Source organism: Dermacentor andersoni, chromosome 2, assembly GCF_023375885.2.
Source record: "Dermacentor andersoni chromosome 2, qqDerAnde1_hic_scaffold, whole genome shotgun sequence".
NCBI lineage: Eukaryota > Metazoa > Arthropoda > Arachnida > Ixodida > Ixodidae > Dermacentor > Dermacentor andersoni.
This window is the reverse complement of record NC_092815.1, coordinates 153,550,662-153,563,738: the sequence shown is the minus strand read 5'-3', so window position 1 is coordinate 153,563,738 and position 13,077 is coordinate 153,550,662. Positions and strand designations below refer to the sequence as shown.

The 13,077-nt window shown below is 44.8% G+C and overlaps 1 protein-coding gene across 1 annotated transcript in view; it reads right to left on the bottom strand.

The window, feature by feature from the left end:
* The window catches only part of LOC126540571 (rifampicin phosphotransferase-like), a 67,050-nt gene that overhangs the window by 22,918 nt on the left and 31,055 nt on the right, over positions 1-13,077 (bottom strand). Inside the window, exons 16-19 of the mRNA XM_050187410.2 lie at positions 9,033-9,167; positions 8,246-8,330; positions 5,851-5,936; positions 1,601-1,663 (exon numbers count right to left, since the gene is read on the bottom strand). Of these exons, the coding sequence (XP_050043367.2) occupies positions 1,601-1,663; positions 5,851-5,936; positions 8,246-8,330; positions 9,033-9,167 (369 nt within the window). The remainder of the gene's footprint in view (positions 1-1,600; positions 1,664-5,850; positions 5,937-8,245; positions 8,331-9,032; positions 9,168-13,077) is intronic.

Genomic DNA, 13,077 nt, shown 5'->3' with positions numbered 1-13,077 from the left:
CCAACTTCCAGAGCCAATTCCCAGCGACAACAGGAGTGCGACGATTGAATTGCGAATGGAGACTGTGCCGCCATTAAGAAATAACGGAACCAATTTTTATATCCTAGTTTCAAATGTCATCGAATTTATAACCACAGGCCAAGCTTTTTTTTATAAAGCAATATTATAAGCTTTAAGCAAAGAGTAAGCATAATTGTTTCGATTTTCCTTGGCAACACCTTGCCTTCTTTAGTCGGTGACGCCTAGGAAGGCTTTTTTTTTTTCAGCTCTCATGGAATTTCCAAAGCCTTCTGCACTCGCGACCAACGTCTTTCGTACAACATAGACTTTGAAGTGCGCATGCGTTTAAAAATAATGAGCAACTGGTGCGCAATTTTAATACTGGAGCATGACCTATGAAATGAGTATGCGCGAGCCGATAACGGCTACTACGATGTTTCCTGATCGAGGTTCCTGCGTATGATGAGTGTAATCTTAGCGATACACAAGCCATTATGTCTGCTGCATATAACATTACCATTCGCCTCAGGACCGAACAGTCTGGTGTGCGATGCCACTCACCAGACAGCATCTCTGATTTTTTAAATCTTCTTTTACAGCGTATAGTGGCGGGCGGGAATTGGGAGTGACAGAAATCACATGAATCAGATGCGGGTCGTGCATACAGTTAAAACGTGCGCTTATTCTGTTTCCTCTGATGTCAATGTAAATACCAAGCAGCACACAACTGAGACATTTATTTTATGTAATTGCGTTACATAAAGCGCCTCCGAACAAACATATTGAGTCACGGTATATTAACAGCTAGGTTTTGAACGCATATCCCGTCGATGGATCCTCCGCTTGAAACGTTGCCTAATTTAAAGTGACATTCAGAAGACACCTTAGTGGACAGATCCATTCAAATAGGGCATTCGTAATTGTTCAGACATAGAAACCAGATGACACTTCCTTGCGAATCTTCGGCCCGAATCATAACGCAACCGAATTCACCCCGCTCCCACAACAGTGAGTGACAGTCCATTTGGCATACGGAAGTGGTCAGGAATGTATTGTGGTCATTCTCGTGCGCTTCTATATATAGCTGTGAATTAAGGAATCCCAAATAGTCGAAATTAATCCGGACTCCATTTTCACAGCGTGTGACATAGCCGGCGTATCGCTCAGTGAAGTTATTAGACCACATGATTCGATTGGCTTTTGATCTTCAAGTGAAACATTTCGCGGTTCCACGTGGCAAAACCACGATATGATTATGAGGCACACCATAGTAGGGGGACTCCAGATTAATTTTGACCACCTGAGGGGTTCTTTAACGTGTACCCAATGCACGGTATACAGGCCTTCTTTAATTTCGCTCCCATCGAAATGCGGCCGCCGTCGCCTAGATTTGACCCCGCGAACTAGTGCTCAGCAGTGCAGCGCCCAAGCGACTAAGCAAGCTCTTTGGGTCATTTTTAATTAAAGAAGCTCCGTCTTCTAAGGTAGCTTAGGAAGACTAGTGTTATTCCGTAGCCTCTTTAAAACATGCTGCATCAAAGAGCTCGTTTCTTTATCTACCTTCATTAAAACCCAGTGCATTTTCCTGAACTGTACCCACCTCTGATGTCATCTTGAGGAATTTCTCTTTTTCTGGAGACTCCCTGAGAACTTGACCCAGTTCCTGCAGTAAACGCGAACGTAAGGTTATTAAACACTGTTTGAGAATTGAGCATATCTCTTACTTTTTCATTTGCTGCACAATGTGAATTAATGAGCAAAATTGACTGGGCTATCTGGCTTTTGCTACCACTACTGTGAGATGCCATATTTCTGATGGACACGTAAAGTAAAAAGATTAGGACTTGAGACTGACTCCAACAAATTACTGAATTTTATTAGGCCGACGTTTCGGAGCCCATTCGGCTCCTTCTTCAGGGGGTTGTTCTTCGGGGGGTGGCGGTGCGCCGCTTTTAAAGCGTCTTTTTTGAAGAAAGGAGGGGGGAGCACGGGAGGTGGGGAGACACTTCACAGACGGAAAGGTGAGGGGAAACAAAAGGAAAGGGGGGGGGGCGTTGTTGACGGCTTCCATGGTGCTGGGATGACCGGTGCTGGGGGGAGTGCTCGCGAGGGTGCCCTTGATGGGAGGCGGGGGGGGGGAGGTTACAGGGTCGTCCTAATCAATTTCCCAACCAGACAGGCAATTCTGTCGAAATGTTCAGCTTCAAAGTAAAAAGATGCACGAATCTCAAGAACAAAAGTAAATAAGTAGACTCTGGCCACGATTACGTCGCAATTATGCGTCCGACATTCATAAAGAAATCTCCTCTCACGCACTCCGTAGATATGGTTAACCAGCGAAGCTGAAACATTCGGCCCCAATGTTTATCACTGAGTTAATCATAAGGGATCATTAAACGACGGCTTGTTAGGCAGCCAGATCCTGGGCACGCAGTTGCTGCTTGAGCTCGGCTGCACGAGCCTGTTCTTGCGCCCGTGCTGCAGCATCGGCACGCCGTGGACGAGCTCGTTCTCGGTTCTGCTCGCGGCGTTGCCGATAGAAAGCTGCCTGCTCCTACGGAGCACGTTTGACGAGCATCGCCTACTCATTTCGGAGCCGGCGAGAAAGTGCTGCGCGCCCTCTGCTGCGACGTAGAGCAGTGACGTCACTACCGGTGCAGCTAATCCATCACCACCTAGAGCACAAGGCCTTTCCACTCCGATCTATGACGTCATGTTAGCCCGCCCGACGGCCCAGAATCTCACGGGATGTTCCCAAGTCATCATCATCATCACATCATCATCATCATCATCAGCCTGGTTAAGCCCACAGAAGAGCAAAGGCGGCTCCCATACTTCTCCAACTACCCCGGTCATGTACTAATTGTGGCTATGCTGTCCCTGCAAACTTCTTAATCTCATCCGCCCACCTAACTTTCTGCCACCCCCTGCTACGCTTCCCTTCCCTTGGAATCTAGTCCGTAACCCTTAATGACCATCGATTATCTTCCCTCCTCAATACATGTCCTGCCCATGCCCATTTCTTTTTCTTGATTTCCACTAAGATGTCATTAACTCACGTTTGTTCCCTCACCCAATCGTCTCTTTTTATATCCCTTAACGTTACACCCATCATTCTTCTTTCCATAGCTCGTTGCGTTGTCCTCAATTTAAGTAGAACCCTTTTCGTGAGCCTCCAGGATTCTGCCCCGCACGTGAGTACAGGTAAGACACAGCTGTTATGCACTTTTCCCTTGAGGGATAATGGCAACCTGCTGTGCATGATTTGAGAATGCCTGCCAAACGCATCCCAGCCCATTCTTATTCTTCTGATTATTTCCGTCTCATGATCCGGATCCGCCGTCACTACCTGCCCTAAGTAGATGTATTCCCTTACGACTTCCAGTGCCTCACTGCCTATTGTAAATTGCTGTTCTCTTCCGAGACTGTTACTAAGGTATTCTCCAGTAGTTCCCAAGTAGGCAACAGTAATTCTGATGTCAGCGCTTTCATCGCGCCAGCCTTGCTAATGGCAATTTCTGGCCAGGTAGCGTGACGTCATGGATAGGGGTAAACAGGCCTTGTGCTATCTACACTCTTAAACAACTGTACACCCTTTGTAGTGTATATTTGCCGCACAACAATAATCGTCACCTGTCTTGCTTGCGTTTATTTTCTTGAAAACACTGCGTTCGCTAAGTTCCTGTCAAGAATGCTTTGTCATGCCGATAACGCGCATTCCGTTCGGGACTTGGAAGTACCGGGCTCGCAGCGTTAAAGAAAGGTATTGCGGACAAAACAGATGACAATTATTGCTGTGTGGCAAATATACACTCCAAAGGGTGCAATTGGTTGAAGAGTGTAGGTGGTGTTGGCTAATCGTGCGCCTCTCTTTCTTTCTCCCTTTTTTTCGCGCATGTGCATGGACTTGCACCGGAGAAGTTTTCGGCGTACAGGCGACCGACTGACGTACGGATGGGCGGACGGGTGCACGCACGAATCGACTAGTCATGCAAAGCTTCGCTGTAAAAAAGTTATACGTTGGAACAGTTCGCCACAGCGCATGTCCGCCAATGAAGATTTTGGATGTATTTTGAAGTTATAGGGATTGTGACGAAGTTAACGGTGAACTCAGTTCGGTGAACTTGTGCCCCTGAAGGAAAACAACACTGAAACTGCCACAAAAACAGCAGCAAACGCATTCGTCGACTATAAAACCATGCACTGCCCGAGTTCGTCCGCCTACAATGTTATGTCTGTCACCGCACGACATTCGAGATTATTTCTTTATGCGCGCATACTTTCGAAACTGTATAGAACACTTATCGCGACGCACGTGTAATTTGGTACAATCACGATCGAAATCATTTGGGAACTCGAGCGGCATTTCGCACCGTGCGACTTGCTGATGTTCTATAAAAATACGGGCAAAACGAATTGTGGCCAAAAAAGAAGCGAATGATGTAAAAAAGAACAGTGAAGCGGTCGGCCTATGGCGAGAGCGCCTACCAACTTATAGCTTTGCAAATTCGGCTCCTAATTATTAAGTATTGCCGTTCAGTTCAAATTGTCAACCGCACAGAACTCAACCTATCATTTATCCTACGTACGGTTAGTTTTACAGCGAAAGATTTACATTTTTGTCTTCTTTTGGCTGTGTAAGGTTGAACCACCAGCCCCGTACACTGGCGAGAGGCAAAGATTACGACAATTCCTCCCTGGTAAAGTTCCGGTGCATGTTAGTGGCGCAAGGCCTACTACTGATTCTCATTTGGACAAGACTTAACTTGCACGTCAATAGCCTCGGGTAATACAGTCGATGCTTGTTAAATCGACCTCTGTTAACTTAAATTCTGGCTTAATTTCGACGCACTGGTAAGTCCCGGCGAGGAACCATACATTTGTATGGAAGGGAAACTCGTTTAGCTTGCACCAGAAGTCGTGGCATTTAAGCCAATTCTAGTCCGACTAGCCGCTCTTATGGTCGAACGAAGCCGTTACTAAAATCTTGAAAACAAAAAGCTGCACAGACAGTGTTACTGCTTCCATAAACTTAATCGTTTTATTTAAAGTTATTTTTATCTTTTACTGAACGACGCTCTTTCTGCCCGTGAAGCCATTTGTTGCCGATTGTTCTGTGCAGGGTCTCGCCAACGCTGCGTTTATTCTTACTACCTGAGTTGTGCTACAAGAGCAAAAAAAAAAAAAAACCATGAAGAAGACACTCTACTACAATAAATAAAAAATATTTGAGATTCGTTCATTTTGTCACCGTTTGTTATTTCGACTGTTCAGATAATTCGACCATGTCCTAGAGTGCCCTAATGGTCCAAAAAGCTGGAGTTGATTCTATTAGCTGATAATTGCTGAACTAAAAGCAAAATATTTTCACGAAGCCAGTGTACAGGACGAAACTACAAAGAAAGTGCCCTCATAGGAGTTTCTCAGAAAGAAAACATTGCATTTGAAGATAACGTTACTTCGGTCCGCGGGGATTCAACACGGCACGAACGCGTTTTCATGTGGTCGCTCCACTATCTATGCTAATCAGGGAGTTCGGAGTTCGCAAAGCGAGGCAGAATTATGAGATAGCTCGAAGCGCAGGAACATTGACTAGTGTAAATATCCTCTGCTGAAGCTACGCGGCGGAGAAAGGTGATTTCCTTTCGTGAATTCTGCCCGGTATTGCGGGATCCCGCCAGCCCATGTGACATTGCTCATCTGCAAGGGTACAATTTTCCATTGCAGAGGGAAAGCTAGCTGTTCGGAAAATTTTACGTTAGTTTTACGTTTCCGTTTAGCTAATTGACGAAAAGAACTGCTTATGAACATCGGCAGTATGGACGCGTTCTGCCACGCGATTAGGCTCACCTTTATCATTCGCGGTACGTCAGCACTCTCCGCTTCTGCGCCTCTCAAAATCTTAGCCAACTCATTGAAAACTTCGGCGTCGAGCGCTGCAAAAAGAAAAGAAGAAACGCGCGTGTGGTACTCACTTTGTATCACAAAAGAAAGAGAATATGAGACAGGATCATACCGTGCGTTGTTAGCAGCCACAAGAAAAAAACTCCAGTATGTTTGTTTTCTTGTTAATTCAATTAGCCAATATCTGTGTCGTATTCTTAATAGTTAGCTTTGCGGCAGCAATATAAAAATATTTGTTATCGGATCCTAGTAAACATATGAGCTACTCGCCGTAGTGGCTTAGCGGCTATGGCTAAGTACGGAGTCGTGGGAACAAATCCCAGCCGCGGTGGCCGCATTTCGATTGGGGCGCAATGCAAAGATGCCGGCACGCACTGCATTAGGCCCACGTTGAAGAACACCAGGCGGTCCAAATTAATGCGGAGTACCCCACTGCGGCATGCCTCATAATCGCTGAGGATAGCAATAGGGGCTTGTTGGTATGGCATATCTTATTTTGTTATAGCGCAAGCTTGACACGGACAACAGAAGGCACATCTGACACACACAGCGCTGTGTGTCAGATGTGCCTTCTGTTGTCCGTGTCAAGCTTGCGCTATAACAAAATAAGAACTCATAATCGTATCGCGTTTAGGGCGTGTAAAATCTCCAATTTCCTTTATTTCAATATATGAGCTACATTGGCTTGCGGTACGCTACCTTCTGCGTAGCATTTCGTTCAGCGATACAAGAGAAATCACGAAATTCAACGAAACAAGCAGAAATATTTTTTTGACCTCGCGCTAGCTCACTACATCAGTGTTTCTCTTAAACACGTTGCGAGCATTAAGGGTAAGTCACCCTAATTGAACGAGATGTCGCTATCGTCACGTCTCTAGAATGATCTGAATTTGGAAATGGCTGGTTAAATTCTCGGTAACGCATTAATTCCCTTTGCTCAGTTTAGCAAGAGCTTCTATTCCATCATACGTGTGCCTGAGTAATGGTGTGGTGCGTTGTTGTATGACTCCATTTAGCCATCCTATCCATATTGAGTTCCATTTTAGCCATGCCAGCAAGCAAACAGTGACGGGATTCCCTAAGAAGCCTCTCTCTCTTTCTCTCTCTCTCTCTTTCCGTTGTTTTTCGGTACTAGATGTATGACTGGTTTTCTACATTTCTTCCTTACTATACAATATTTATTCATCCATTCATTTATTTGTGTATTCCACGCGGCTTTGATTTCGCGGTATGCGATTCTGGCCCCTATTCAAGGTTTTATTGCTCTCTTGCGAAATTGCGGGCATTCGTCAGATCGTACATGCAGCGCCCCTCTTTCTACACTTCGTTCCTTGCACTCTTACACTAGGACTTCCTTCCGCTCTTACACTAGGCAGAAAAAAAGCGAGACTGTATGAGCGAAAACAATTCTTGCGTTTGCCCTTCTGATAAGTTCGTGCGTGTACCTGGTACGGTAGTTGAAGTGGAATGGTAGCGCAATTCACTATCACCCTTACTCATCTAGTATTGACGACGTCTATGTCGGCACACGTTACATATGTATTTATTTATTTTACTTAGAACATACTGCAGTCCGTAGACCAAACTTCGGTTGCATAGCACAAAGAAAACTAACAAATATATTCAAACAATGTACTAAAATAGAAGTAGTAAAGAAATGGTTCAGTAGTAAAGCAAACTACTATAGTAACTAGATACAGCTAAATGTCATGCAACACAGCAAAGCACTACAGTTGGGTACAGTTTAACAAGACAGGAGAGGTCCCGCCTATGTGACCCAAGCACGGCAGCCGATTGCCTCCGCGAGTAAGAACTAGTCCTGCTGACGCGACTCCATCCAGTTCGAAGCGTGGGTTGCCATGTTCTGCATCGGTGGGGTCACCGGCCGTCCGGCTCGTGACGTCAATCTAGAGTGCGCGCCCATTGGTGGAAGCTCGTGTGCATCCGCCTTTGAGGAGCAAATACCCCTGCCTTCTAAAGTTGTACCCGACTATAGACACGTACATTCATATGAAATTTCATATTCACAGACATCATAGTCTGAATCCTGTGGTCACGAAGAAAAAGATGAATCATTTTCGAATTCAGGCTGGAGTCTGGGCAATATCTCTGTAAATGATGAGTCATTGACCGAGACAGCTTTCTTCTTTTCCGAAGTCTTCACAGTCGCAGCAGTGCTAAAGAAGATCCTGGCTGATATATGCAGGCCTATACAAAGTCAGTAGCCGTCGTAGAAAAATAGCAATTGTTTAACAGGTGGGCTGACCTCGATAATTCTTAAAATAAAAAAAAATATTTAGCAGGTAACAGAATTCAGTAAGAAATTACAAATTGCACGTACCTCCTCTGGCAGCACTGAGAATATGAATAATGATGGCGTTGTAGAAGGAAGAAGATAAGGACACCTTCAGCAGAAGAGTAGCAGGCTGCAAGAACGTCGGCTAGTTAACATCAATAAGGACATGTGGGCGACATTTAGGCACTTTAAGAAAACACAAGCTGAAGACATTTATCGTAACCTTGTAGAGCTGCAAAATGTGAAGTTTGTGAAGCAGAAATTACTTTGTTCGGCAACAGGTCTCACTGCACGTCGGCCCCTCTCAAAAATGGTTTTCGCGCTATTCAAGCCCTTACCATACGTTGGGGAAACTGACCCAAGTCACGTGTCAAATGGCGCCTAACTATTGCTACCACCGATCCTCAATCTTAAACTGATTTGGTTAACGTCCCCTTCCTCGAGGAATATCACTGCACACACTAGGGATCACCATGATGGCGTTTTCCCCGCCAGAGATCATGTCACAGGGCGATGCCGAACATAAAACTAAGGAGAGCACCGAAGACGACGAATAGACTGATTCGCATAGCCTTCGCCCTTTTTTTGTCGCTAAACTATTGCAAATAACCAATAAACGTCTTTTACATCTTTCGTCTCCCCGTAACAATGTTCCGCCCCGAGAACGCTAACTGGTTAATCAGATGCCTCGTGAGGCGCTGAATCCTAGATTGCATCTTCGTTTTAGTTTTGATAAATGTGGCTACGACCACTCACGTGTCCAAATTAAAGATTAAGCAATAGCCGAATATACCTGTGCCATTCGAGATCACACATGACATGCGCGTCTTACCTCGCGTAAGTGGTGCAAGCTGCGGCCCATGTAGTCATGTATCTGCGCTGCGGTTGATTTTTGATCCACGAACAGGCGGAGCTCGGCAGCTTTTCTTGATGTGCTTTCTACACCGTAGCTGACAGTAAGCATCGACTGTCAGAAAAACAAAAACGACAGGTACAGCAGAAAATAATGTAGGAGGGCTAAGTCAGCATAATCCCTACGAGTGTTTAAATATGTTCCTTACTTATACCTTAGCATACAAGGCTACGAAGGCTGATGGCTTCTCACAGGGGTCACATGCGTGACCAGAAAAAAATTTGGACGACGCTTAATCTTTGCCTTTAAAAGTGCAACGCAATAGCTTTCAAAGATCCCCGACTGCTTTTCACGATTCCTGGCCACTGAAGCGTTTGTAACAGTAATGCTATGCACGAACGCGGGCTTTGTGGTAGAAACGCGGCCACTTGCGTGGGCCGCGATGCGAGCGTCCACTGGAGGTATTGCAAGGAAACGGACGCGCCGCTTGGTGACCCACAAGACACCCTCGCTCCGGCGCGCGCAAATGGCGGACGCTGCGGCCGGTCTGTGAATGGTAGAAACGCTGGAAAAGGGGTTTCTTTGAGTTTTCGCGTGACAGAATCACCTTTTCTCCTATAGTCAAATTACAATCCGAGAGCTATCGTGTCTGTAGTTATTGGAATGCATCATGTAACCGCGCAAACGACAACAGACGAGGAAAGAAACATACAGGACAGGTGCGGAATCGAATTCACACATGGAAAGGAAGGAAGAACAGGGCCCATTCAACTAGAAAGTAACATATTTAACAGGGAGAGGCGCCTGTCCGCGCCTGTGCTTTGTGTTTCTTTCCTCGTCCGTTGTCGTTTGCGCAGTTACATGATGCATTCAAATATTGACCACCATCTAGCCCGCCTCTCCCTGTTAAACATGCCTGTAGGTTGTGTGCAAGTCGTAGATTTTCCCTCATATTGTAGCTTGAGAAATTCAATTAATTCAGTAAATTCCTTGCGTGACGTGGAGGGCCGGGGTATGGGCGGCGCGAACATATTTTCGCCAGATTTTCTGCGACACAGGCTCCTTAACGCTATCGCGTTAAAATAATGCGACATATATTAAACAATTACATAGGCGTGCGTCATGCATTTTGATGTAACGTTGTGTCACAACATATGACATATGGAAGGCGGCGCATATCAAAGCTCATATACTACTTAATAGGAAGACATACACAATTCTGGAACCAGCGGCCTCAGTTCGTCACCTCTGGTCGCGACCAAGACGGAGGCTAACACATCCCATGCTTTAAGCTTAAATGTGCACAAAGAAATCCGTGACATAACATTACGTCCGAAAGTGCGAGTCCTAATACATGAATGCGTCTTGCTATAAGAAACGTCGCTAATCACAAACACTGCGCTTAATATACACTAGGCGCACCAATTGAGACCTCTGCGACCATACTTCTAGCTTCTGCAGCGTTGCCTGCTGAGTACGAAGTGAGTTATGCTGCTCGTATCCTAGAAACTTATATAATGTAGAAACGATTTCCCACCAGCTTAGCAGTGCCTCCCTTTATTGTAAGAGGTTGCTGTAATAACCATACGGGCGCTATAGTCAAGGCCAATCTCGCGCCGCACTTACGAAATTTAAATTCTGCTAACATGTACCAAGAAGCATAACTATCTGCCGCCAGTTATCTATTTATTCAAATGTAAGATTCTACCAAATGCAAACCAAATGTCAGGCTAAATATAAAGGACGCCTACCAAAAATGTTTCGTTAAGGACTCCGAGACGTTCTGGCTTCCTTGAGTAAGCCTTCTTTACAAACTCTAACGGATTCAACCTCACCATCATCATCATCGTCATCACCGCTGCCCGCCTATTTTATGTCCACTGCTGTACGAAGGCCAATACATGTGGTCTCCAATTATCCCTGTCCTGCTCCAATCGATACCAACTAGCACCTGCGAATTCTTAAATTTCATCATGGCACCGTCTTCTGCCGTACTCGACTGCGCGTCCCATCTCATGGCACCCATTCTGTAACACTAATGGTCCACTGTTTATCAAACCTACGCATTACATGACTTGCCCAGCTGCATTTCTTTCTCTTAATGTCAATTAGAATGCTCTCTGATTAGAATTAGAATGCCCTGTCTGCTCTCTGATTCATACCGCTCTCTTCCTGTGTCTTAACATTGCGCCTAAGATTATTTCTTCCGTCGCTCATTTCGCGATTCTTTAGTTGTTCTAGAGCTTCTTTGTCAGTCTCCAAATTGTTGCCCCTCATGTTAGCACCGGTAGAATAGACTCATCGTACACCTTTCTTTTTAATGGCAATGGTAATCTTCCCGTCAGCATCTGGCCAATGTCTGCCGTATGCGCTCTAACCAATTTTTACTCGTGTTTAAGTTTCCTTTTCATGATCAGAATATCCCCTGTGAGTAAACCTATGTAAGCCTAAGTAAACCTAAATAAATGTACTCCATCGCAGATTCTAGAGGCTGATTGCCCATCCTGAACTCTTGTTACCTTGTCCGGCTATTGATAATTGTCTTTGTTTGCATATTGATCTTCAGCTCCGCTTTTACACTCTCTCTGTTAAGGCCCTCAATCACTTGTTTTAACTTGTGCCCAGTGTTGGTGCACACGACAATGTCAACTGCAAGCAAGGTTGCTAAGATATTCGCCGTTGGTCCTTACTCCTAAGCTTTGCCAGTTTAATAGCTTGGATACTTCTTCCAAGCATGCAGTTAATAGCATTTGATCGATTATGTTTTTTTTGTCTGACCCCTTTCTACTTTTCTTGCGTAGAATGAAAGTAGCTGTGGAATCTCTGTAGATATTTTCCAGTGTACTTATGTAAGCCTCTTGTACTCCTAGATTACGTTATGCCCCTAAGACTGCTGGTAACTCTACTGAATCAAATGCCTTTTTCGTAATCTATGAATATCATATAGAGCGGCTGATTGTACCCTGCAGGCTTCGCAATTACCTGACTGATGACGTGTGATTTATTGTGGAGTATCCCCTTATTGTAGAGTATCCACTTGACTAAAGTCAAGTGTTGCCTTTATTCTACTGAAAATTATCTTGGTGAATATTTTATTCAATACTGGACGTAAGCTAATGGGCCTATAATTTTTCAATTCTTTCGCGTCTCCCTTTTTGCTGGCTAGTATAATGTTGGCATTCTCCTAGTTCTCCGGGACCCTTGAAGTAGTGAGACATCTCGTATAAAGGGCCGCAAGCTTCTCAAGCATGATATCTCCTCCATCTTCGAATAAATCGACTGTTATTCCCTCTTCTCTTGCCGCTTTTCCTCGCTTCATGTTTTGTAATGCCCTTCCAACTTCATCGATAGTTGGTGAAGGAGCCTCTCTAACTTGTTCAATACTACTTCGAATGGAAGCATCGTGGCTGCTCTGGGTATTGTGCAGTTCGGTACATAATTCTTGCGCTGCTTTTACTGTATCTTCGAAATTGCTGATGATATTACCTTGCTTAGCTTTCAGTGCATACATTTTGTCTTGTCCTATGCCAAGTTTTTTTTTCTCATTAATATCATGCTGCATTTATTTTTTACTGCTTCCTCAGTCTTGCTCACGTTAATATCCCTTATTTTCTCCTTGCTGATTAGTTCTGACAGTTCCGCGAATTCTATCTCATCTCTTGATTTGGACACTTTCATTCTTTGTCGTTTCTTTATTGGGTCCTTTGTTACTTGGGAGAGCTTACCTGCTGGTTGGTTTGATGTCTTACCTCCTACTTCAATTGCTGCTGCTGATGCCAGCCTAGTTGCGGTTTCATTCATTGCCTCTATGTCATCTTCATCTCTCTGTTCTAAGGCCGTATATTTGTCTACAAGTACCAGCCTGAATTGGTCTGCTTTTACGCTTACTGCGTCTAGTCTCGCCTATTTTTGCATGACCAATTTTACTCTATCTCTCTTCAAATTCACTAACCTATGATCACTGCACTTTTCCCTACCTAACACTTCTACATCTTGCACTATGCTGGGATCGGCAAAAAGTACA